General features: G+C 37.8%; 1 protein-coding gene across 4 annotated transcripts in view; it reads right to left on the minus strand.

Annotated features, from left to right (window-relative positions):
- Positions 1-4,681: 4,681 nt before the first annotated feature.
- Positions 4,682-26,628, minus strand: part of CDK19 (cyclin dependent kinase 19) — a 98,102-nt gene continuing 76,155 nt past the window's right edge. For all 4 annotated transcript variants that reach the window (XM_039351193.1, XM_039351195.1, XM_039351194.1 and 1 more), the window contains 7 exons: positions 22,159-22,302; positions 21,493-21,562; positions 19,172-19,244; positions 18,417-18,514; positions 14,735-14,813; positions 11,369-11,653; positions 4,682-9,075 (listed from right to left, as the gene is read on the minus strand). In XM_039351193.1, coding sequence (XP_039207127.1) covers positions 8,944-9,075; positions 11,369-11,653; positions 14,735-14,813; positions 18,417-18,514; positions 19,172-19,244; positions 21,493-21,562; positions 22,159-22,302 — 881 coding nt within the window. In that variant the 3' untranslated portion in view covers positions 4,682-8,943. The remainder of the gene's footprint in view (positions 9,076-11,368; positions 11,654-14,734; positions 14,814-18,416; positions 18,515-19,171; positions 19,245-21,492; positions 21,563-22,158; positions 22,303-26,628) is intronic.

Below are 26,628 nucleotides of genomic sequence, written 5' to 3' on the forward strand. Positions count from 1 at the left end.
AGTGTATAATAGATTAAAATGTGTATCAAATTAAAAAATGGTCAAATATATGCAAAGGACATATGTCAGAGTTTCCATTCTCAAAGAAGACTCAGATATTTGGATATCAGGAGAAAATGATTCATCCTGTCTGCTGTGCATGTGAAGCTTCAATGCACCAAAAATACTGGTGAAGAAGCCAACTACAATAGTAGCAAAACTATGTTCCAGTCTCTTTCTTTCGAAGATACTTAAATGTGTGGATATCTTTTTTATGTCCTGTTGTTCTGCACAGCAATTGAAGAAAAATAACTATGCAGGATACAATCTCAGTCGGTCACCCGGACCAGAGATTTTGTCTTCCAAGCCCAGATTGGATCCAGCAACATTGTCCTGGGACACGTATATTCTCCTTCATTCATGAAAAATAACTATCTTCATGTTTTTTGTGCAGCAGAGAAGGAATGCCTTTAAACACTTTGCTAAGCTATTCCCTCATTGTTGAAGGCGGATGGAGAAGGGATAAAAAATAAAGAAATATTCCTAAGGCTGCGGTGATTCAGGATATGCTTAGCAGTGCAAAAGACTGAGAGCGAATCTGACACAAGAGATTCAACATCCCAGCTTTAGGTAAAAGGCATAACAGACATTGGCAGTAACTCAACCAATGTCTCTGGTTGCCTCTCCGTGTATATACGAAACCCATCCTGATGTATGCCAAGCACTGCAAAAAGCTATATTTGGATCAGATGGTGGCAGGGAGAATACACCACCCTTTTCTATTGCATGTTCAGGTAACAGACTGGGTGTTCAAAAATTATTGAGTGAAAAAAAATACATAGGTAAAGCAAAGATAAACATACTGTACAGCACAAGCTAGTGCAATTGTGGAGCAAACAAAACAATCCAACACTCACGCAAATGAAATAAAATTACCCCCCTCCCCCCATGACCATATTGATTTCACTGACACAACAGACATCCAAGCTGGATTGGAAGCTGTGCATTTTCTTCTCAATAATGAGCTGTTATTGAAATAACTGATAACCAGTTCTACAATGCAGAAAAGGATACCCCCCATTGCAGCTGTATAACAAATAGTACTGAGAATTATCGCTAAAGTATGCTTCCTTTATCGATTCACAACATAATGGCATCAATCATGTGAAGACCAAGACTCTGAAGGTTATGATTTTGGAAGTGTCTTTTGTCAATAATTGGCAACATCCAGAAGAGATGCACTTGATTGTAGCTTGACCACTATTGCTATGTGAGTCATTATCCTCACTGATACACACGCCAAATGAACGTTAATGGGTATTATATATATGTCAGCCTGAAGTACTGTAATTTTACAACCTCTGTTAAGAAACTGGGATAACTCTAGTTCTGTAATCAGAAGTTCCAGATAATCATATTTTCCAGGGGAAATAAATCTAACACACTTGCTACATTATCCAGAAACTGATGCCTGGGGACATATACAAATATTGCAAATAAATAAGTACAATAATGTCTTCTTTCCACCAACACACCGATTTCACCCCTTAACTCAATTGAGATCTGTTTATTTGCTTTCCAATCATAAGCTCTTTGAAACAATTGAAGAAAGGATGGTTACTCTGCCTCCCCCCCTTATAGCTTTGATAATAACATTAAAGAAGCAGCAAATTTCTCCACATTTGCTCATTATTTTCTAGGCTTCTTTCCTTCAATGATGTTGTAAGCAGACAAAAAAAAACTGAAGCAGGGAAAAAAAAACCTCCATTTACTTAGGAATAAAGTAGTACCTACTGTCTAGTCTGCCGATAAAATATAATCCAATTCTTATAAAAGAAACTGATTCTCTCATAAGTATAGGATTTTACCTCTGTGGAGCTCAAACGTTTGTGAAACCTTTTGAATGTTCCATTTCTGCTTAAATATAACCTAAAATGCGATTTGTCAAATGAGGTAAAGAGAACCCAATTTAACAAATAAGTCAAAAACCACGTTCATTTATCTATTGAGGAAAACGATCCAAAGCTACATATTTGTGGGTGGCAAAAGAGGTGTACCCACCTTTAGTAGCAGTAACTGCCACAAAACATTTTCAATAACTTTTGATCAATCCGACACATCAGGATTTTTAGCCCTGTCGGTGAGCTTCCTCACAATAACTGCCTGCTTCGGGTCCTTCCACCATATTTCTATAGGGATAGGATCTGGGCTTTGACTTGGCCATTCTGAAACATTAACTTTCTAGTGTTTTTAATCATTCTTTGGTTGAATGATAGGTGTTTTGGGCTATTGGCTTTCTGCATGATCCACTTTCTCTTGAGCTTCACTCACAGAGAAATACACTGAAGTTTTTCTGTATAATTTGCTGGTACAGTTCAAAATTCAATGATGGGAAAGTCACTTTGGTCCAGAAGTAATAAAGCAGGCCTGAAACAGGATTCAGCCACCACGTTTCATAGATGGGATAAGATTCTTGTGCCGGAATGCAGTTTTTGCCTTTTGCCAAACATAATACTTTTTCACTGAAGCTGAAAAATTCTATTTTGGTCCCATCCATCCACAGAACGTTCTTCCAATAGCCTTCTGTGGTTTTGCAAATTGTAAGTGGGCAGCTATGTTCTTTTTGCAAAGTAGCAGTTTTCTTTTTGCAACTCTACCATGCACACCATTGTTGTTTAGTATTTTCCTGATGGTGGTGACATTTGCTAATACAAAAGAGGCCTTTAGTTCCTTAGATGTTATCCTGAGGTTGTGATCTCTCAGAGTATATTACATGCCTTGCTTTTGGAGTGATCTTAGTTGATCAAACAGTCTTGGTGAAAGTTACGATGTTGAATTGCCACCATTTATACACAATCTGTCTCACAGTGGAATAAACTCTTTGGAAGAAGTTTTGTAACGTTTTCTAGCCTGATCATAAAAAATCCCCGTCTTTTTGGAGGTCCTCAAAAATCTCCTTTCTTTAAACCATGACACAGTTGTGTTCCAAAAGATCAGACTTTGATAGTGAATACCCAGAATTCTGTTCTTTAAATAAGGCAGCACTTCCCACATTCCCACCTGATTATCATCCCATTGACTAAACCCAATTATAATTTCTCCTTTAAGTGAACTGATACTGCTAGGGCAGGGGTAGGCAACCTTGGCTCTTTTATGACTCGTGGACTTCAACTCCCAGAATTCCTGAGCCAGCCATAGCTGCTCAGGAATTCTGGGAGTTGAAGCCCACAAGTCATAAAAGAGCCAAGGTTGCCTACTTGTCCTAGAGGTTCTCATACTTTTGACACACATTGGATCATTTTACTCAATAATTGAAGAAGTATACATTTTAATTCATTTGTTTAATTGGGTTCTCTTTATCAAGTTTTAAATGTTTCAGGTTATTTTTATGCATAAATACTGAAATTTCAAAAGGGTTCACAACTTTTAAACTGAGATGCCAGACTCAGCTTATCTAGGTTCACCCTTTACAATAACAAAGCTGCTGCCATAAGGATATTGCAAATCTATCACAATCGTTCTCTGGTGGTGAAATATTCTAATCAGCCTATCATTTAAGAATAATTATATTGTTTCCATTAGGTACCATTGATTGATAAAGGAAATGGGAAGACAGAACCTGGGGGGCAGTTAAAAAAGGATCAACCTAGAATCCTTACATAGCCACAAGAGTATTAAAAAGTCCAACTCCCCTGAAACGCCAATGACCCTTATTTAACTCTAAGCAAGTGTCACCCATTAATTGAGAAGATTCTTGTGCATAGACTTTTAGCAATAAAACAGCTTAATTGAACCTTCACACCTGGACCTGGTCTTTTGCACGTGAAAATCACACAAAAAACCTCACTTAGGAGAAATATTTCCAAAACTATGAATCATGTCATTTGGGGGAGACGTGTAAAACTCTTGGGCGGTGTGTGAATAGAAGAGGAAAGTTTTAAATAAAATTGCACATCATATTCCTCCTGCCGTCCAAAGTTTACAGATTTCTCATCACACACCTGCTTGACTTCAAACTTTTTTATTATTACAAATGTATATTATTTTATTTTTAAAAATCCACACGGAAGCAATTCAAAATAATTACAACAAAAATTAAAATACTGCAGAGGTAATGAATGAAAATATTGTTTTTAACAGTCTATTAAGAGCAATGTAAGGACATTTCAAAAAGCACAAATATTTAATGAGGGCAAAGTTTATTGGATTCTCTTAGTTGCAAATGCCCAGCACAGCAGTTCCAAACTTTAAGCCAATTATTAAACAGAGTCAGGCAAGGGAAATTGACCTGGGGGATGTTAGGAACTAAATTCCCCATCTACATAACATATTTCTACTCACCTTTCATCTGCCCTAGTTAAGCAAGGCCAAGTTTGGAAATTATATAGGCCAGCTCCTAAGTAATTAGCTTATTCTTCTTTTTACTTATCAATGAGAAAATCAATTGAGATCAATATTGCTGATAGTGAGTAAAAAAAACTCTCCAATGATTAAAATTAGGAATAGGGAGGGTCTTGTATACATTAAAGAGTGAGCCTGGAGATGCTTTTTAAAACGTTAAGACATAGACTCTTACAAAGAGTTATATCCCCTTACATCTGTCCTCTGATGAAACAGCACTAATTTCCTTTCCCCATGGAGTGGTTGGGGCACCCTCTAAAGATTGGGGGGAGGGGGGACACCAAAGAAAGAGAACAAAGTGTTGCATTAATAATACTTTACTGATGTAAAACATGATGATGTAATTAATTCCATTTAAGTGTAAGTATGCCATGGAATTTTAACAAGTGAAAATACAACTCTGCACTGGGGAAATTGAAATATTTAGTGCAACTGTCTGTCTGTCCATCCATCCATCCATCCTCAACAGGCAAAAAATATATTGGTAATCATTGGCTATTACTTATGAACTGAAGAGACATTAAAGAGGACACACAAGGATATAATAAACACAAATGCAAGAACCGAAGATGAATATGTGAAGTAATGTATAAAAGAGAACCGAGGGCAGGCAATCTTCCACAAATAGTTATACATGAGCAAATAAAAAAACAAAAAAGCAAACTACTTACAGATATAAGAATTATTAAACTGCTTTTCAAAAGGGACCATTTCAGTCCACATTATGTAATACTTTTTAGTGTCTACTGAAGACAGATATTTTTTAAAAAAAAAATTAAATAGAATTAATTTACTACTAAATATGTAGGAGATAACAGTGCATTAAAAGACTCCCCCCCACACACATAAAGCAATACATATTACTCTGCTGGCAAAACAAAGATTACACATGATCTTATATACAGTATGTTTATTTTTTTGTCTTAAAACAGTTATCCTTACTTAAAGTTGCTTAAGTACCATCAATGAAGATTATGAAGGGGAACTAAGCTTATTACGTTTATATAAAATATTATACATAATCAAATACTTCAAGCTTCCACTTCCCTAACAACAAGATGTCTTCCCAACCTCCCCACCCGTTTCCCACCCGACCAGATACAGTGTCACAGATTACAGTGCAGGACTTGCAGCTTTCACATGATTCTTCCTTCATTATGCAGTCTGCGTTACTGTTCATGTCATCCCTGCTTTGCTAATCATATTTTCTTGGCCCTTTTCTTTGAAAACCAGAAGAGAAGCGCTGCAGAATGAGGGTAGCAAAACTGGTCAATTGCTTGACCCTCACTTCCAAGAGCCAATGAGATAGCAACATGAAAACTCTAGATTAAAGCAAAGCTGCACAGTTATGAACATTTCTGTGTCCTGTTTCCATAACACACAACACATGATTTATTATACAATGTATTCTGATTTGTTAAAATTCCCCTGAAACAAAGCCATCTCATTTTAGTCCTGCATTACATGAGACACTCATCATATTATACACAAATAGTTCACCCTAGTAGGCCAAGTATGCCGCAAAGCCAAGATACACATAGAGAAAGAGTGCAGTAAACATTTCAAAAGTGTAAACCTAAACTTTCATCTATTCCCCTGTCAAAGCTTATTTGGAAGGCCATGAAGTATTGAGCACAGCTACATATGTATGCACAGATGCTGCAGGGAAATGGAGCACAGCAAGCCATTATTTTCCAGCAAATATGCAAAGATATCAATACAGAATATAATCATGGCCATATCTTAGGGGACCGGAAGCTCATGGAAATAAAGCACATTCAACACAGATTATCACACTGCATGCACAGAGGAAGCTATATTTTGACAGAACTCACAATAGTTGCAGTTGCAACAAGAAGAAGGCTGGAGTAGCAAAAAGAAAATGGGTTGTTCATAAGCTGGTCAAAATGAAATTTAATAACCTTCTCAGCTGCTGACCAGACATTAGCTTGAATGCAATAAGACAGATAAAATTGGAGACGTATGAAAGAAAAGGAATGTTTTCACTGAAGATTTGTATGGAAGATGCAAACTCCATCCAACAAAACTAATTTAGACACATGATGCGCAAAGTATTACAAAAAATAAAGTTTTTCAGGGGAGAAAGATCCAGTTATATATCTTCGGAAATAAATTACTTGTCATTTCATGAATCAGACACCTCTATTACGCTCAGAATCAAAATTTCCCTTCCAAGCGAGTGGATCCACTGTCTAATTTTTTTACTATTTATTTATATTCCGCCTTTATTATTTTTACAAATAACTCAAGGTGGCAAACATACCCAACACAAATTTGTATTGCAGTCTTAGTATAAAGTTTTAACTTTTGTTAAGGGGTTCTTATATATAAGAAGAAAAAAACCACAAGGCATAACCTTATGCTATATAGTGTAAATGCCCATAAAATGCCTATATAACCTGTTTTTTTCCTCCATCTCTCTTTTTTAATAATTATTTTTAAAATATTGAGTGCTGCTTACTGTATATACTCTAAAGTATATATCCTTTCACATTTAGTGCAATAAAGTTAGGGCCTAGCATGCTTAAAAAGCTTCTGCACCACGATGAGCCAAATTCCCACACAAAGAAATTGAATTCTATAATTTGCACAAACAACACAAATTTGCACTGATATCTAATTATTCTACTTTTAGTAGCCATGGGGAAGTAATAGTGATTACCCTTGGAAAACCCTATTCAGTTGCATTCCCTCACATTCTAAAATGTTAACTAAGAAATGCTTACTTTAAGTTACCTTCATACGTAGAAAGACAGAAAATCTACTTTAAAAAGAAGAAAAGTCAGAATATGGTGAATTCAACGATAAATTCTAAATTTCTGAATAAAACGCACTACCTTATTTATATAGTTTTAAAAAAATAGATACGGGACGGACTTGCTTCATAGTCTATGTTGCTTCTGTTCACAGATACTATAACTAGTGATTTGACAAGTCTCCAACATATAGGATCTGTTCATAAGCTTTGTTACTTTTCATGTGAAGTGCTTGTCCAGGATCACAATATTTCTTCAGGACACTTTGTGTCAGATCTTAGGGCAGAGACAGGCAACCTAGTGCCCTCCTCAAGGTATCCTGAACTTTCATTCTTAATCAGCTTGAGCTAGCACAGCCAGTGGCAAGGAATGTAGTCCAAAACACCGGAAGGACAGCATGGAGTCTATTCCTGTCTTAGGATTAAAAAGCATTTCAATATAGCATATCTTATCTACCACATCTAATCTGGATCAATCACCACAGTGACACAACAACATCAGATGCATTTTGTACATGAGAAGGCCAAGCAATTTCAATACATTGTTCGACTACTCCTTTTTCAGTATTTGATCTGCTTCAACTGGATAATGAAGGAATAACAGCAATGACATTAATGGCTTCTCAATGTTCATGATTGCAAGTCTTCTGCAACTGGGCAGATACTAATGCAAGAACAAAATTATTAGTCTTTTAAGGTGCCACAGCACATTTAGTTTGTTTCTGCTGCAAGTTTCAAAATCAAAGTCTAGGTAAGAAATAAATGAAAGATGCTCATATATATTAGAGTACACTTCATCCCTCCACTCAGCATCCCCAAAGGAGGGGCAAAGCCTCCTTTGCCCTTTATCCCATTAATGCTGAACCCCAATTGTAGAGATTCAACAGAGAGCAAAGACACCACTGCAGGTAACAGATAACCACTAAAGAAGACACTATAGACACATTTGTTCTACTGGAGCCACAAAAGTTGATGTCTTCTGCTTTGCTTCCATACCTTAATATAAAGCAAAGCTTCAGTCAATTCATTTGGAAGAAAATGACCAATCATCTATGGGATGCTCATCTGAATGATAAAAGAAACATTCATAATCTTCTGTTTGGTGTTCAATCCAAACACATAACATGTAATAGCTGCTGCAGAGACTTGGGTTGTATATTTTTCTTTTCTTCTTTTTTTTTTTAAATATCTCATCTGAAAATTAGACTACTAAAAAGATAATAAAATACTCTGGAATAGTAAAATCTGCTGTTCTTGACATCCATGAGCAAAAGAGTAATATCCTGTGAAAATAACATAGTGCTTTTAAAAGGTGCATTATACCTGTATAGCTAAACTGGTCTGCCTAGTAAAAAAATTAACTATATACAAGCTTGAAAAGCCCAGGAGTTCAAGATTCCAAAAATTTAAAATCCTGGTAAAAGGATTTGGAAAAGGTTAGATTTATGGCAATTACTACAACACGAGAAAGGTGCACCAGGAATCCTTCAACAATTCCATAGGTTAAAGAAGTTTAAGTGCTTGGTTCAGATCAGATCGAGTATAACCACAATGGAACACATGCGAAAGCAAGCTGAAGGGAAACTTCACAAGAATCTCCTTTATGGCAAAAAAGGATAAAAACTGTCTCTTGTCTTAAAATAATCAGTAAATAAAAAGTTTGCAATTCTAAAATCTGCATCACAATTTGCATTTTTTGGTTCTTCTCATGGTTATGAACTTCATATTGCTGGAGTCCACTCATTGTTAGTTCATTCCTTTCTAACACCCTTTATGAAGAAGTCTCTTTAGTACCGGTGAGATTGGTGGGACGGATGGTACTGAGAACTCTGCTGAGATGATGTTGAATAGCCCATTGTATTCTGGGACTGAGAAGATCCCTGAATGTTGCTTTGGTAACTCAGGCGTGAACTGGAGTGCTACAAAAAAAAAAAAAAGCAAAAAAAAAACATTTTTATGAAGCAGAACTGTATCATAAAAGAGGGGGTGAAGGATGGCCATAAAGAATTATTGCAAGCTCCCTCTCATTTCCTTTGGATGGGTTTAAGTACAGAAATGAGACTGGCCTGTCCGTCTTTTCCCATCTTCGTAACTTCTGCTTTGTCTATGGCGGGGTAGGTAAATAGCTAAATATTCCATAGACAACCTTGGCTCTTTTATGACTCGTGGACTTCAACTCCCAGAATTCCTGAGCGAGCCATGCTGAGGGAAAAGGGAGAGCTTTCTAAGCTGAGCCATGCTGGCTCAGGAATTCTGGGAGTTGAAGTTCATGAGTCATAAAAGAGCCAAGGTTGCCTAACCCTGGTCTATGGAATATTTAGCTATTGGAAATAGAATAGGTTAAATAACTAAAAGCAAGTTGCTAACATTATCCTAATATTAATCTAATATATGCTATAATCTTTGAAGATGAGTTCATAAAACTGGATTTGATAGTGAGGACAAACAAGATACTAGTGAACTTCTCCTTGAAATCTGTGTATAATGACAGCCTCAAACGCACATCTTCTTACACAGACTTACATGAAGAGACACTAATATTCTACTGTTTCCATGCAAACTAGCTAACCAGGTCTTGGGCTAAAAGTCCACAATCATTCTGGATTAAGGTGGGATTACATTTTGAGCTGCACTTTTAAACAGCTAGCTCTCTGAAGCAAAATCATGGTATAAGGCAGAGGTGCATATCTATGGGCTGCATACATTCCCACAAAGTTGGGAATTACTATCCAAAATTTGTTCAAAGTTTTAGTAGCATCCTATATGTTGTGTGTTTGCAGTATCAATAAACAAGCAAGTTTAGCCATGTTTCAAGCATGTTAATTATAGGGAAAGCTTTCCATTTGATAAAATGCCAATTGGAAAGCTTATTTGGTATGCGTATGCTTAAATATAGAAAACAAATTGTCTACGTAACAATTTATATTAAACAAATAAAATAAAGATGGTTTGTCATTGAGAGAAACTTTCTCTCAAAGAGGAAAGTAGCTAGATATAGTAAATATAATGAAAGCAGCCGTGTCTAATTTCCATTTAGAAAATTTAGAAAATGGGAATGAAGAAAGGAATTCATAACTTTCAATGCAAAATATAAGAAAACAGCTTGATGACAGAACTTGATAGGCCTGAATATATTTATTGATACTTCAGTATTAACTTTTTAAAAACCATTTAATGAAAATACATGCACATATACACAAATGCTATTATTTGTGACAGCTAATGTATCTTAATTTTGTAAAAATGAAGGTATCGTATGACTGTTGTTGCAGTTACCATGGCCAGATGAAGTCATAAATGTGCTAGAGATAATGCACAGAGCCCAGTGGAACAGGCAGAAAATATTATGCATCTAACTACAGAGATGATTATCTTCAACATGTAATGACCAGACTCCTGCACTCAAGATTATGAATTTGAATACAGCAACTTACTTTCCACAGGCATTATATTTCAATTTATTTAATAATAATGGCACATTTCCAGTCATTATGCTCCATGCTAGTTAAGAATTATGGAAAATGGGCCAACATCTTTACTGATCAAATAGCTGAGTGAGGAAGGATATAGAATTACTGTCTCTTTGATACCTGTAACTATTGGATGGAAACTGATCAAGGAGAGAAGCAACCTAGAACTAAGGAGAAATTTCCTGACAGTTAGAACAATTAACCAGTGGAACAACCAGAAGTGGTGAATGCTCCAACACTGGAAATTTTTAAGAAGAGACTGGACAGCCATTTGTCCGAAATGGTATAGGGTTTCCTGCCTGAGCAGGGGTTGGACTCGATGACCTCCAAGGTCCCTTCCAACTTTATTATTTTATTATTATTATTATTTACAGCACTTTACAATAAACTTTACTTGTGAAACTTTATAGTATTATCAGCAAAAGAAATGCAAAAAGCTTCATCTCTCTGAACTGAGTCTATCTTCTAACAAAACAAAGGGTATTGTTTTAATTAACCATACCTGTATCTCAAACTTTGAAAACTGTCTTGAACAAGATTTACCTTGAAAAGTGATAATAAATTATTTCTTATGCAGGAATATGAGCCTTCATCCATTCACACATTCATAAATTGAGAAGGGCTCATAAAAATATTCTAATTCTGGGACAAGCCATCCTATAGTAGCATTTCCTTACTCGTTTCCCCTCAATCCTTGAAAAGAAATCAAAGAAGATATAAAGACCAGGAAAAAGGAACATACTTGATAGTCTGAAGGCATGACAGGCCCGCCTGAATTCGTGCCTGAAGGCCCAAGGCGTGGTTTCTTGTTTGGAGGCACCTGGTTGAGGCTGGAGTCCTGGCTGTGCTGGAGGCCTGCCCCAGTCCCACCACCTCCTGTCCCGCCACCCCCTGCAGGTCCGTTGGTCTGGGTGCTGTTTTGCTGTTGAGGTGCTGCTTGCGGCTGTGGTTGCTGCGGCTGCTGAGGTGCTGCTTGCTGCTGCTGAGGTCCAGTTTGTTGCTGATGTTGGTTCTGCTGCTGTTGATTCTGGATCAAATCCAAGGGAATGAGAGAGAGCTGAGATTACCATGAGGTTTAGTCTTAGGGTAGTTATTATTCCTGAGTCCTCCTAGAAATGTACACAGCAGTACACTGGGTCAATAAGGGTGATATGACTTTTAGAGAGCCTAGGGAGATAGGAACATCTGTACTGGGATGAGAAAGGCTAAACTTCACTGAGCCATGAACCTTTTATATAAGCCTGACCTTCTCATGCCCATCTGATACCAGGTCTCCAACTGAGCCAAGGACTATATAGGTTCCTTAGGAAAATCATGGAATAATGATAAACAAGGTTATCATTTAAATACCATACTGAATTCTCTCTCTTTTGGTAGGTGGTTTCCATTTATTCAGCCACTGTTTGAATGTCTTTTAAACATATTACAGTGGCCATCTTTTTTTTAAAAAAAGAGTTAATGTGTGTGTGACACATTGGTGCCTCATAAATGAGTACAGGCTCCTTCACTGCCTCACCAATTTCTTCTGACTATTCTATATATACAGTAATAGGCTTTGCTTGAAATAATGGTATGTTTGAACATGTTCATTTTTTTAGAGGAAAGACAGCAAACCATCGCTTTTTTAGATGTACACTGCTTTGCTTTCTACTTTCACATCTTCTTCCATCAATTCTTTAAAAAGACAGTCAGTTTGGTCCAGTGGTAAAGACACCAGGCTAGAAAGCTGGATATGGTGAGTGCAAGTCCTGCCTTAGCCATGAAATCTAGCTGGCTGATCTTGGGCCAGTTACTCTCTCTCAGCCCAACTCATCTCGTAGGACTGTTGTGGGGAAAACAGGAAGAGAAAGATGTGTTGGATACGTTTGCCACCTTGAGTTATTTATAAATATATATAGTCTATAAATCTTGAAATGAATAGAGATTTTCTTCTTAAAACCCTAACCATTCAATAGTAACAAAAGTAACAGAGGAAAAAAAGGAATATAAAATTTCCATAAAAGCTGCAAACAACCTTATCTCAAATCTTGAGATGAGATGGTTACAGTTTAAGTGTTTGCCTCTTATACTTCATCTATGGCTTTGGTTGATTCATAGTAATTGAAATCCATATTACTCAAAATGTATGTTTCAGTACCAGAATTCCTGGAGACAATCATGGAAAACAAATATATAGAGAGGAAAGGAATGAATCTTTCAGTTAATTATAAAAAGAGCAGGGTATAGCTGATTGGGACATAGATTTTCCAAGTCAGGTCAAAGACAGAGAAAGTACTCCAGTGAACAGAATAATAAAGCAGCAGCAGAAAGTTTATACTAGTCTGAGGACAAGAAAAGATGGCAACATAACAACAAATCTTACACAAATCTTAAGAGTCAAACTAGATTATCCTTTTAACATTTGATCCCAATGTTTATAGACTTTGACTATAAACTTCCAGCAAAGTAAGTGCAATTAAATGTTGAGGTACAATAATGGCCAAACAACCCTTTTAACAAAAGGCTTTGAAGTCAGTATGTTTTTTTTCCATGTGTCTCAATGCAACAAAGAACTTTCACTGCAAGATGAAAAAAGGAGAACACAAACCAAATAAAAATCCTCCCATTAATTATACAACTGTTATCACTGCCAAAAATTACAATTAAAGCCATATTTATACTTTTACTATAATAGATGACACAATATTCAGGAACAATACTGTCCTATTGGACAAGCCAGTTAGAACTATAATCTGCAATTGTGCATTAGTCAAAGGAATATGATCGTGATGATGCCCCAGGACAAAATAGCTGATGGAATGTAATTGGTTGAAATTTAACCAGCTGGAGCCATTAGTTAACATCTGCAACAACTAAACTTATTTACAATCTATTTTGGAATTCAGCAGGCTTAATGTCACAGAAAATGGCAATTCTGAAAAACAAAGTGGAGCAAAAACCAGAGGTAAAGATATTGATATTTATATCTATCTCTGCACCTAATTCCTAGACTAAAAGCAATTAATAAATAATTTTTTATTGTTGCTGAGAAACATTTATGGCTAAGTCTGTGCAATCAGCAGGAGTCAAGCTCCACTCAAGGAAAATTCTTTTTCTTAAGTCTCAGAATCAAAACAGGAGTCTGATTCTTGGTTGCACTAGTGATGCTGTTCTTGGTTGCTTTCTAATTTAATTCTTGTAATTGTTTTTATTTTATTTTAATTTTGTTTGCTACCCTGGGTCACTTGTTGAGAACTGAATGAATAAATGAATAAAAACATATGTCTGAAATATTATTCAAGGGGAACAAAGGTAAATATAGCTCCTTTATTAGAATATTTCATGTTCTGCAACTTTTATTCTCATTCTTAACAGACTTTTGGCTTTCTTCCATAATTTTGATCTTTGGTGGTATGAGGCTCTTCTTGAAGTTTCTAATTTATTTTTTTCTCTGTTACCATAAGAACATGGGACATTGCTGTACATCAACAGGCACTTCCCATCTAGATTACTTATACTGAATAGCAGTAGTTCTTCAGGGTCAGAGGCACTTGGTGCCTGAGCCTTTTTAGTGAGAGATCTCAAGGATTGCACCTGGAGCCTTCAGAATGCATGATCTTTTGCCGCTGAGCAATTCCCTTCCTCTATCCTCCTCCTACTCACACAGCATCACTATAACCCTATCAGAATATTTCTTGCCAATTGATGACTTTTTAAAGACATTATTAGGATATATCGGTTTAAGACAGGGGTGTCAAACTGCCGGCCCACGGGCCGGTTGCATCACATGGAAGCCGCGCCCAACCCAGGTCCGGCAATGCGAAAAAAGTTGCAATATGTCACGACACGTCACGTGGCGAGTTTGACACCCGTGGTTTAAGACCTTTTCCTTTTATTATTCCAGCTATGTTACTTCAATTATCTAAACTTACTAAAGATTATTCAGTTTTAAACAATCTAATTTCTCGTAATTATCACCTATCAACACGCAATCCTTTTTGAGAATGTCTCATGGCAATCATATTGACCAGAAATCTTGGTCAGAGTACATCTTTGAGGTTCTGTAAGCCTTCCCCCTCAGAAACATCATTAGTTTTTTACTAATGGCAACATGGTCTATGAACTATACCTTATCGCCCTTTTCCTCGGGTTCATCTTCATTAAGAAATTCTCGTTTGGGGTACGGAATCTGGCAACCAGCAAAAACACTGGAACAGAAGAATACAGTGGAATTGCAGCGGTATATGTTAGCTTACATTCACTTAAAAACATATCAGAGTTCAAATAAAATTTTGGACATCCCTAGCAGAAATGTGATGCAATGGAAAACATTTGCTTCTATTTTAATATGGCCAATATGTTGTTACACACTGGACATATTCACACAAACTATGACTAATGTCTTTCTTTCTGAACTAGTCATGGTGATTTCAGATTGACGTTGAATTATTTTAGTCTCCTTATTTTAGGCTATTTCATTGTACATGTTAAAAGCAACTCAGAATTTCATACCCTCTGTGACAACTATAGATCTCTTCCAATTGGAATCTGATTCCATGCTTACAACATGGACACATGGAATTTGATAGTTGGAACTGATGGTGAGGAATCCAATGTGATTCTGTTGTCATGGACAAATCACTCTGTCATCAGTTTTAAACTGATGCCTGCCGTAAATCTGCAGTGATGGAAGATCTGTTAGAATGTTGCTATAAGGCAGTGTTTCCCAAACTTGACAATTTTAAGGCATGTGGACTTCAACTCCCAGAATTCCACAGCCAGCAATGCTGGCTGTGGAATTCTGGGAGTTGAAGTCCACATGCCTTAAAATTGTCAAGTTTGGGAAACACTGCTATAAGGGATTGATAGATCCATTACAAAAATGTTGACTGTGACAATACTGTTAAAATGCCATGGCAGTTATGTGTGACATAGTCCATGTGTTTGTCACTATTCCTCTTAAACACTTCTTCCCTCTCACAAAGCTAAATCAGGCCCCTCCAATTTAACAATAAGTCTAGAGTTGTAGAGTAATGATATGCATAGGATGTTACCTGAAAGTGGAGGAAATATTAAGACATGTTAGAACTAGAACAGAGTGAAGTCCATTTTAATTTTCATGTCAGATTTATAGTATCAGCCTGGATTGGAAGCTGGCTAGAGGAACTGAGTAAGATTTATTACTAATAAAAACAAAAGAATTCTACTGGTACTCAACTTTCAAATACAGTATTTATTTATTTATTTATTTATTTAATTTATTTATATGCCGCCCAATCCCAAAGGACTCAGGGCGGCGTACAAAATTAAAATAATCAGTATATACAGACAAATTAAGATGGGAAGGTTCTGCTTCTTTTCCATGTACTCCTTCTTTTGTGACCTGGAAGACGGGTTGGACTGAGCCTGTTGATTATTTTGAAAATAGCTAATAGACCCCTTATCAATCTGAAAATCCAAATTTACATTCTGTTCTACAGCAGAGAAGACAATGAAAAATGCTTAGTTTTCTGCCTCCACTTTTGCTTGGAATGTGATATTGAAATTGGTTATCTTGATGGATGATATATCAGAAATTGGATGGGATTATAGGTAATCCTTGAGTTATGAGCATTCACTTAACGCTCATTCGAAGTTACGTGACGAGCGCCCCTAGTGTTTACGAGCAAGTCCCAAAGTTGCAGTCGTTCGCCCTTAGGAGTGACTTCAGTGGAACATTCACCCTATTCCAGCCCCCCACAAACTCCTCACAACTGCTTCCCCCTCCTTTCCTGCCGTGCCGGACTCACTTACCTTACAAAAATCCTCTCTGCTGCAGTTTCTTTCCCTTTGAAGGAGAGCCGGCTTGGAAGTGTTTTTTTGCATTGAGAATGGAAGTTTCTGGAGTCTGTGATCTCGTGTGAGTGTTTGAAGTTCTGCCAAATCATGGACCTCAGAGACTTTCATTCTCTATGCAAAAGGTGCCTGTCTCCTGCTCCTGCCCCCAACTTCTTTCTGCCTGACAGCAAGCCTGAAGCCTTCAACTGAGGGAGAAGGCCAGGCTCCTCACACCTGTGTCCAGCCTGCCGGAGCTCGCTACACTGGGGGAGAAAGTGACTCCGTTGTCCCTGGAGCCTTCCTCCAAGCATGCCTTTGGAGGCTTGGATGAGGCCCTTGGAAGCTCCGGTCCAGGCAACAACAGCTTGGAGCAGTCCTCTGAGGGCTGGATCCAGCCCCGGAGGCACGCAGAAATCCCCCCCAACCTCCGTTCCTGGTGCAAATGGCTGCTGCCGCCCGGAACGGAGCTTCCAAGGGCCTGATCAAAGCCTCAGAGGGGTTTTCCTAGCCATTTCCGCCAGGAAGGGAGGTTGGGGGGACTTCTGCATGCCTTTTCCAAGCCTCTAGAGACCGGATCCATGGCCACGTAGCAATTTTGCGGCCCACTCAGCGGCCTGATCCAGGTTCCAGGTGCCTTTTCCTAGCCTCCGGAGAATGGATCCATGGCCGCGGAGCAATTTTGCACACACCCCGCGGTATGATCTGGGCTCCGGAGGTCTTTTCGAAGCCTCCGGAGACCAGATCCATGGCCGTGGAGCGATTTTGTGGAGCCCTCCCCCCCCCCGCAGCCCAATCAGGGCTCCAGAGGCTTGGAAAAGGCCTCAGTTGCTAAGCACCTCAAATGTGATTACCTAACCATGGGAATGTGGGGTGTAGCAGTCATAACTTGGAGAACAGGTTATAAGTAACTTTTTTGAAGTTTATTGTAACTTTGACCGCTCACTAAGCAACTGGTTATAACTTGTAGACTGCCTGTACATTTCTAATATTTTGCAGCAACAAACAAGATAGCTAAAAAAAAGAATTTAATTCAACTGTTTTTGTTGTAGCAATTTATATGCATCAGAAAATATGGGCAGTAAATCAACAGTAATTCATTATGAAAAAGTACTGATTTTTCCCAATTGCTTCAAAAACTATCAGCCAAAAGCACTAACAATTGGTAACAAAATCGTAGCTCATGGCATTTTGTTTATAATTCTTTCAAATAGAAAGGCTATAATTATTTTATATGGCTCTATATCAGGTTTCATTTCAAATCAGTTGAAAAACACTAGGTATGTGTAGCATAAGAAGAATTATTGGTTTGAAGTTTCTATCTAATTTAGCATTCATTTCAAAAAGTGTTCCTAACATAATTTTAGCATTACTGCTGCTTAAAAAGGATTTAGCAAATAATATTTTTTGCTCATCAATAAGCCTTTGTCACCTCAATGAACAAAACAGATCTTTTAGGATAAAATTTAAGTAATTTACAGTGCAGCCCATTCCATGTTTACTCAATATGAAGTTTTATATATTAAAAGGATTTAATACTCAGTAAAAGAGCATAGAAATTGAAGCAAAGTTGCAAAACAACAACAACAAAAAAAACCTAAGAAAAAGCTGATAATAATGTCATGCAGGGCATCTACCACCTCTGCAGAATTTCCTCAGAGGCTGCAAATTGCAATGAAATCTTTCACTAGCAAAGAAATGTTTATAAATGACTGGAGTATATTCTATTTATTTCTACATTCAATTCAGTTTAAATATAAATGTCCTTCCCATGCACACTACTCTAAGAATGGAACCCTGGATATGTCATTTTAAATCCAAATGTGGGCTCCATTATAAAAGACGAATCTTTTATCTTATATAATAGATATTTCAGAGACATAATCAAACACACATTATGGCTACTATTTTAATTTTTATAACTTTAGAGAGTTATTTAGAAAGTAAATAATATTATAAAATAAATAATATTCCAAAGACCAGGGAAAAAAACATACTCTGATGTAGGCAATGGGTCTTCCTGGAAGTAAGGATCCTGCATAGCTTGCTCTGAGGTAATTCTTTTAGTCGGATCCATAGTCAGAAGTTTCTGAAGCTACAAAGAAGCCAGCTTATATGAATTTCTCAGTAAAACTCAATGACATGCATGACCAATAATACTAAAATGAAACAAATGCAAATAAATTTATGGGATTCTATGTACAGAAAATATGGATCATATAGTTATAAAAATTAAAAAACATAAAATATAGAGGTCTTCCTTATATTGATCATAGTCCAGCATGAGAAGGGGAAACAATTTCTGGCAGGCAATCTAATCTAATCTAATCTAATCTAATCTAATCTCATCGAATCTAATTCTTAATTTCTGGAGAAAAGAGGAGCTATAAATCTAACAAATTAGTTAATACATGAATTATTAATGTCAGTGTTGGTAAAACGTTACATAATATTAAAATTACTAGGAGAACTGGCCACTAGAAAGAATTTAGTTTTTTTTTCATGTATTATATTTTAAATCTGTACATTAAAAAACTCAGTTTCTGCCAGAATAAGGGTGACATCTTATCCTTTCCCTGAGAGTAAACCTCTCTGAATGGGGCTTACTTCTTTGCAGAAATCTAAAAGACTGCGCTGTTAACTTTACAAAGCAAAAGATGACTTCAGCAGCAACAAAGTTTTCTTTTACAGCTATTTGAACCTAAGAATGTAACTTATTTAAAGAGAAAAATAAAGCTTCCATGTCACTTACCAAAAGAAATACTTTGCTATCAGGCTTGACTTTGTGTTTCTCCATGTATTTGAGGAGGCTACTATTGGCGTATCTGAAAAAAGAAACAGAGAACAAAATCAAAAGAGTTAAGGCAGCATCAAAAATTTTACTATATGTTAATTACATTTCATAAGCTTTTATTTCCTGGTGCATACAACAAACCACATGCAGATAGCAGTGGCAGTTTTTATTAATATACAGGTGCCAATCCCATTTTATCTGAACAATAGATAAAACTAATCTTGAAATAGGCTCTACTGTGGAATATTTAAAGCAGTTATAAAAATACACTAATCTAGGTTTCTCTAATGTATCATAATGCGTGTCTGCATATATATATACTTCAATTATACTCCTTTTTAACAAAATCTGAAATGACTAATAAAACTAATGTGAAAACTTAATTAAAGCATAAAAGTAATAGGCAGTAGAAGCCAAAGTAATAAAATAGATATGGAGTCTGATACCACCTTCAAGACTAATCAACTTGATTGGGACATAATCTTTTGTGAATAGCAGCTTACTTCATCAGATCCACAGAATGTAAGCCCACACTATGGATCTGTGGATGTGAGTTGCAAGAAAGCTAATGCCCAATAAAATCAATTAGTTTTGAAGGTACCATTATATTCCATGACTACCTTGTGTCCATTGAGTTATACAAATCTTCTCCCCTCACCAAAGTTAATGAAATAAAAAATTAAAATAGAAGCAAATATTCTAAAAATGCAGATGAAATCCTATCGAATCCTCAAGAAAAGTAAGATAAGATTTGGACTATTATATATGGGTTGCAAAATTCCATCGGAACAGCTGCAAGAAGATACAGAAAGAAATGCAGATTTTAGAGACCAGATATGGTAGTACTACATAAAGTAATAGGATTGTCTATGTTAAGGAATGAAATGTGATAATCTGAACCTTTGTTCTATTCATCAACCCAAATTCGAAGAGGCAGTAGAATATTTGGAGAAGGGCATCCAATGAAGATTTTATTTGCCAGGCACATAGCCTAATAATCAGCATCTGTGATTCTTAAAATGTTAAAGATGATGAGAACTGAAAATGAGTAACTTACTGTATATGAAGGGCACAAGTTGGTACATGTTGACATGAGTCTGAAAACAACAGCAACTCTCTCAATACTGATATAATTTACTGTCCCTGTTAGGGTTACTGTTCCTGTTAGGACCTGATTCTCAACTTCTAAACACAACAACTAAAAATTATCCATTAAACTAGATTACTGAGAAAAAAAATCTTTTAAGAGAAGAATCTTTAAAGTCGACCTAAGCTTGGCTTTGATACTGATCACAAATCCTTTGGTTGATCATTTATTCATGGGGATGCAGGCAGTTAATAGCAGGTATCTGCCTTAATAAGCCACTAATTTGCACCTGGACTGTGGCTGGTGAACCTCAAATTCCAGGGGGGAAAAATGACCTTACATGACAGAAGGCTGCCCATTTCTTCTAAAGTATCTGAAGTATTAAATGATAATAATCTAACTGGGACATAGAAAGCACTTGTATTTTAAGCCTCAAGATGGAATTTAAAAATACAATCTTTGCTTACTGATACCTTGTTCAGCTTTGAAGCTAGAACAGCCGTAAAAAGGAGATTTATCAGTGGTCCTTGAACATGTGGCCATTGCAGCAATCCTGCAGTCATGTGATTATAATTTGGGCACTTGGTAACTGATATTGTTTATGATGGTTGCAGCATCCTACAGACAAGTGATTGTTATTTCCAGCTTTCAAAGCTGGCATTAAACAAGCAGTCAATGATTATGTCACATGCTTAACTGACATTATAAGCTGGGCCTGGTAAGGTGATGTTTTACTTTAATATAACTGTGTTGCTTAGTTGCCAGTCTCAGCTGCAGCTGGTAAGTGAGGATACCTATATATAGTAGCCATATTCAGATACAACTCATGATTTAGAGTTATGTGTTGTAATAAAAGTCTCAGTATGACATACTCCCTCTTTCTATAAGGAAAAGATAATTGAGATTTCACATACTCTCTAAATCAAATTAGTTTCTTGGTCATACTGAATTTATCCCATTTTCTACCATTTAAGTTTGACAAATATGATTCCGAAATTCATCCCAACAAAGGAAGAATTTGTTACAAACAATCATGATCCTTTCATGAAAAGAAAGATAGAGATGGGTGAAACTTTATGTCCAAGTCTACATCATACCTCTTTCTACTACCAAATCTCCAAATAAAAATAATAAAAACTATATACTGATAATTATATATTTAAAGCATAATGACCAGAGATATGTAACTTACGTTGTTCTTCTGAAATCTTTTTGAAGTGTAGGATATTCTGGCATTTTCCTAATGTCTTCCCAGTCTTTATCTTTGTAAAGTAAAAATTTGGAAAATATTAAAGAAGCACAAGATAAAATACTGGGCACAGTCTATCCTATATTCTACAGTAATTCCACTTACAACCATTTGTTTAATGACTGTTCAAAGTTACAGTGGCACTGAAAAAAAGTTATTTATGACAGTTTTTCACACTTACAACTGTTGCAGCATCCCAGGATCATGTGATAAAAATCCAGATGCTTGGCAACTGGCATGGATTTACGACGCTTGCAGTATCCTTGGGTCATGTGAGCTTCTGAGAAGCAAAGTCAATGGGGAAGCCAGATTCACTGAACAACTGTGTTACTAACTCAACAACTGCAGTGATTCACTTAATAACTGTGGCAAGAAAGGTCATAAAATGGAACAAAACTCGTTTAACAACTGTCTTGTTTAGCAATGGAAATTTTGGGCTCAGTTGTGATCCTAGATCGAGGACTACCTGTACAAGCATATAAATTTGCTGACCAAAAGTCATAATAAAATTGTATTTGAATGGAATACATGCATAGGAAGAACAATCAATTTATTGAAAACAATTCAGGTCAAAGATTTCTTAAAATGTTTTAAGGGTCACTGAATCACCTGCAGGGAATCCCATGACACTAAATATGCGATCAAGCTGATCATGATGGAAAGGATTGCTTGTTTTGATGTCTTCCTGACGACAGTGAAATATAGGTTCTGACGTCAATAGCTCAGCAAATATACAGCCAATAGCCCATATATCTAGAAACAAAATAAGATATAAAATCTAAATAGCTTTTTAGAGAATAAAATACTACATATAACTATTTGTCACAGTAGGTGTATAACAGACAAAAAATGAAATAGTGATGTTGTAACAAGATGAACAAACCATGCATAAATTTCACTTGAGGATCTACTTCAACTGAGTAAGGTATTACCATATTTTTATATATAAATTTATATTTATTACAGATCCCTTTGCATGAAAGAGTAGACAGAATAGAATAGAATAAAACAGATAAAAAATGCTGTGTAGTGCCCATCCTATTTCACTTAGAGTCATCAGCCTCCTGCATCATTTTGGAGAAACAATCCTGTTTGGGGGCTGGACCATCTCAAGAACACCACAAACACCACAAACTGCCTCCAATTTTCCCAGAATAGCATAAGTCTGGGAAAGGTTCATAGCTCAGAAGAAAACACTAAGTTCTACTCCTGCCTCAGTGAATTGTACACATCCTGAATCAGTGAGTGTCTCACATCCCTAATAGCAATGAATCTTCAAGATTAATTGCATTTGATTGACCCTTTTAAAGCCATTGAAAATAATGCCTGCGTCAATTCAGAAAACTCAGATTGCCCAATGATCTGCTGATACAGTTCTACAGTGGAATTATTGAGTCTGTCATTTGTACCTCAATAACCATCTGGTTTGGCACAGCAACCAAACAAGACAGGTACAGACTTCAAAGGACAGGACTGCAGAAAAAACAATCACCCCCAGCCTGCCTTCCGTTGAAGATCTGTATACTGCACAAACCAGAAAGAAGACCCCTCACATCCTGGACATAATCTATTTCCACTTCTCCCCTGAAGATGCTGCTATAGAGCATTGCATACCAAAACAACTAGACACAAAGATAGCTGAGGGTGGAGGTTCAGTCTCCGAGCTTGTGGATTGGTTTCCGAACATTTAGTTACTAGGCTAGGTAACATCTTCAGCAGAATTCAGGGGATGCCACTATCAGTGTTCTTCTGCTTATAAGGACTTCGTGTGATCAGTAGGTCTTGTGATGGTGAGATCACATCTGGTGAGGGTCACGTCAGGTCAGGGTCTTGTGATAGGTTAAATGTGGGTTGTGTCAAGTGAGGACTATATAATTTCTCATCTTTTCTCAATTTCTCTTCTTTCCTATTATCTTCCCCTATGGTTTTTATGATTTATGATCTATGACCTATTACTTGCTGTTTATATATACACTGTGAGCTTATGCACTGGAAACAAATTCCTTCTGTGTCCAATCACTCTTGGCCAATAAAGAATTCTATTCTATTCTATTCTATTCTATTCTGTTCTGTTCTGTTCTGTTCTGTTCTGTTCTGTCCTGTCCTGTCCTATCCTATCCTATCCTATCCTATCCTATCCTATCCTATCCTATGTTGGAATTATTGGATTATCTGGCCTGTTAGGCTGAGTCATCAGCTGCAGTAGGCCAAGGTATAAGGAAGTCGGAAGTCAAGAAATTCGGGAGAATACCAAGAAGTGCCATGCGATGCAAAGGAATGTGTTTGGTGTGGTGCCGGGTGCAACAGCTGTAACAAAGCTGTAGCACATGCAATATGCTAATATGCTGTGTTATAACAATGTGATTGGTGTGATGTGGTCACAAGGTGCATATAAACCCGCCCGCCTTCCGGTAACACAATAAAAGGGACGCTTCGGCTTTGTTCGGGGCTCTCATCCCGAGGAAACCACGTGTTCGTGTCTTTTCTTCTACACTCATGGGAGACCCGTTGGGCGCGTGAAAACCCACAACTGGTGACCCCGACGTGATTCATGTTTCTGAGCGCGTCTCTTGGTACCCTCTTACTCACTCGGCGGAAGAGCCTACTGCAACTCAGGGCCGGTCATCAGGACTAGACGAAGCACCCTCCCAAGACATTACCGTGAGTATGGGGGCAGGATTCTCTAAGCCTCAGGTTGTGCACCTCTCAGAACTTAGGGAATTGACCAAATCATCAATAATTGTTTTGAAAAACAATGGGAAAAATTTTCCGCTTCCCGCTAAAGGGGATTTGATCCTCCTCTTAAAATATATACATCAAAATTGTCTTGTATATCCCGAAGGAGGATCCCTAAAAGTGTCGGTGTGGGTTAAATTGGGGAAGTATTTTAATGAACCTCCTCGAGCCCCTCCAAAAATTTTGTCTACGTGGCGAATTGTTATTGAATGTCTCCAAGTCCATGAAGATGCCATGAAAACAGAGAAGGGGGTGGTAGACACCCCGCCTGTCTACAACTCTGAAAAGCCCGATGATTTAAAAAAGGGACAGAGTGCAAAAGAAAAATCCTCCTTGGCCGTTTATCAAGCCGACGTGCCTCTTGAGCCGTCCGCGCCAATGAGTGAGGAAGAAAAAGAACAAAGGGGCGTTAACGTGCTGCCTTCCCCTCCAGCGCCATCTCTAGGGCACTGGCCGAAGCTCACGAAAAAGGGGAACTGCAACTTGAAGAATATCAATTTTGCGTGCCTGTTTTTATTGATCCAACCACAGGCAATTGCAGATATGAAACCATTCCCATGAAAACTATTAGAGAAATAAAACAAGCAGCATCAAGCTATGGGATTTCCAGCCATTATACCTTGGGTCTGATAGGTCACATGGCCTCTACTTTTTATTTGTTGCCTGAAGATTGGAAGGGGCTATTCCATATGATTTTAACGTCTTCACAATATGTGGTTTGGGAATCGGAATGGAAAAAGGAATGTCAAAAGATCGTTTTAGCTTGGCGTGGCCGTAATCAGCCAACAGTAGACCAACTAACAGGGAATGGAAATTTTAATCACCTGGTCGCTCAACAAGCCATGAATCCTATGTTTTATTCTCATGCAGCCCTCGCCGCGCAAGCTGCCCTGACTCGGGTCGATGATGCGCAGAGGGAAACAAAAGGCTCTTTTGTAAAGATTTTTCAGGGTTCTAATCAGCCCTATGGGAATTTGTGGATCAGTTACAGAAGGCCATATCTAGGGAAATCACAAATGGAATAGCCCAAGAGGAATTGTTGAAAAAACTTGCCTTTGAAAATGCTAATGAGGACTGTAGATGGGTCCTGCAGCCCTTAATGAGCAAACCTGATGCAGGATTGGCAGACTATATTCAAGCCTGTAGAATTGTAGGGACCAATGCGTTTAATATGGAAATTTTGGCTATGGCTTTACAAAGAGCAGGAAATAACAATGGGCGACCTGTGGGTAAAGCCGGTAACTGTTTTAATTGCGGGAAGCCTGGTCATTTTAAAAATCAGTGCCGGGCCCCGGGGGGGGGACGCTAATAAAAGTGGGGGAGTGGGAGCCAGACCAAAAACCGTTTGCCTGCGCTGTAAAAAGGGGTTTCACTGGGCAAACCAGTGTTGTTCCAACCCTATGCCCGCTGATTCCCAGAAACCGGGAAACTAGAGCTGGGGCATTCAGCTAGCCCCGCCTCAAAGGCTGAATCTTATCATTTTGTCCTGGTGGCCTCCGAGACAATAACCACGGGCTTATCTGGGCTGTCGTATTTTTTGCCAATCCGGCCGTCTGTCCCCTTTCCCCCTGATTGTGACACCCCTCTGTTAGTGTTTCCTCACCATGACCTTATTATGCAGGGAGTAACTGCTATGCCATTTTTGAAAGACTCAGCTGACTTTACATCAGTCGCTTTGGCATTTACCCCTAACACTCCCATGACTATGCTCGAGGGAACGGTGGTGGCAACTGCCATCCCTATACCCCGACAACCGCAAGTTTTGGCCATTGAGCAAGAAATTCAAAAGTTCTGCCCCTCTATGGCCTTTCAAGTCAACGGACGCTCCTTTTTTGGTATTTTAGATACCGGAGCTGACGTATCGGTCATAAGAGAGGAGGAGTGGCCCTCTGAGTGGCAGACCGACAGCTCACCGTCGGTTCGGGGAGTGGGAGGAGTCCAGCACGCATGCGTGAGCAAACACTGGCTTCCCGTGACCTCGGAAGAAACATCAGTCATTGCTCACATCAAACCTGTCATTCTTCCACTTCATATTAATCTGTGGGGTCAGGACTTGATGAGTCAGTTCAATGCAAAATTAATTTTGGACTAAGATGTCTCAGTTAATAAAGTTAAACCTCTTGACTGACACCCCAGTTTGGGTGGACCAGTGGCCATTAACCAAAGAAAAATTAACCGCTTTGGTGCAATTGGTAGATCAGCAGTTATAGTTAAAACGCATTGAACCCTCATTGAGTCCTTATAATACTCTGGTGTTTGTCATAAAGAAAAAATCTGGAAAATGGAGATTTTTGCACGATTTAAGAATCGTCAATAAGATCATTCGCCCCATGGGGGCGCTCC

The sequence above is a fragment of the Crotalus tigris genome, unplaced genomic scaffold (genome assembly GCF_016545835.1).
Source record: "Crotalus tigris isolate CLP2741 ecotype Arizona unplaced genomic scaffold, ASM1654583v1 scf7180000018371.15429387391:27106975, whole genome shotgun sequence".
Lineage (NCBI taxonomy): Eukaryota > Metazoa > Chordata > Lepidosauria > Squamata > Viperidae > Crotalus > Crotalus tigris.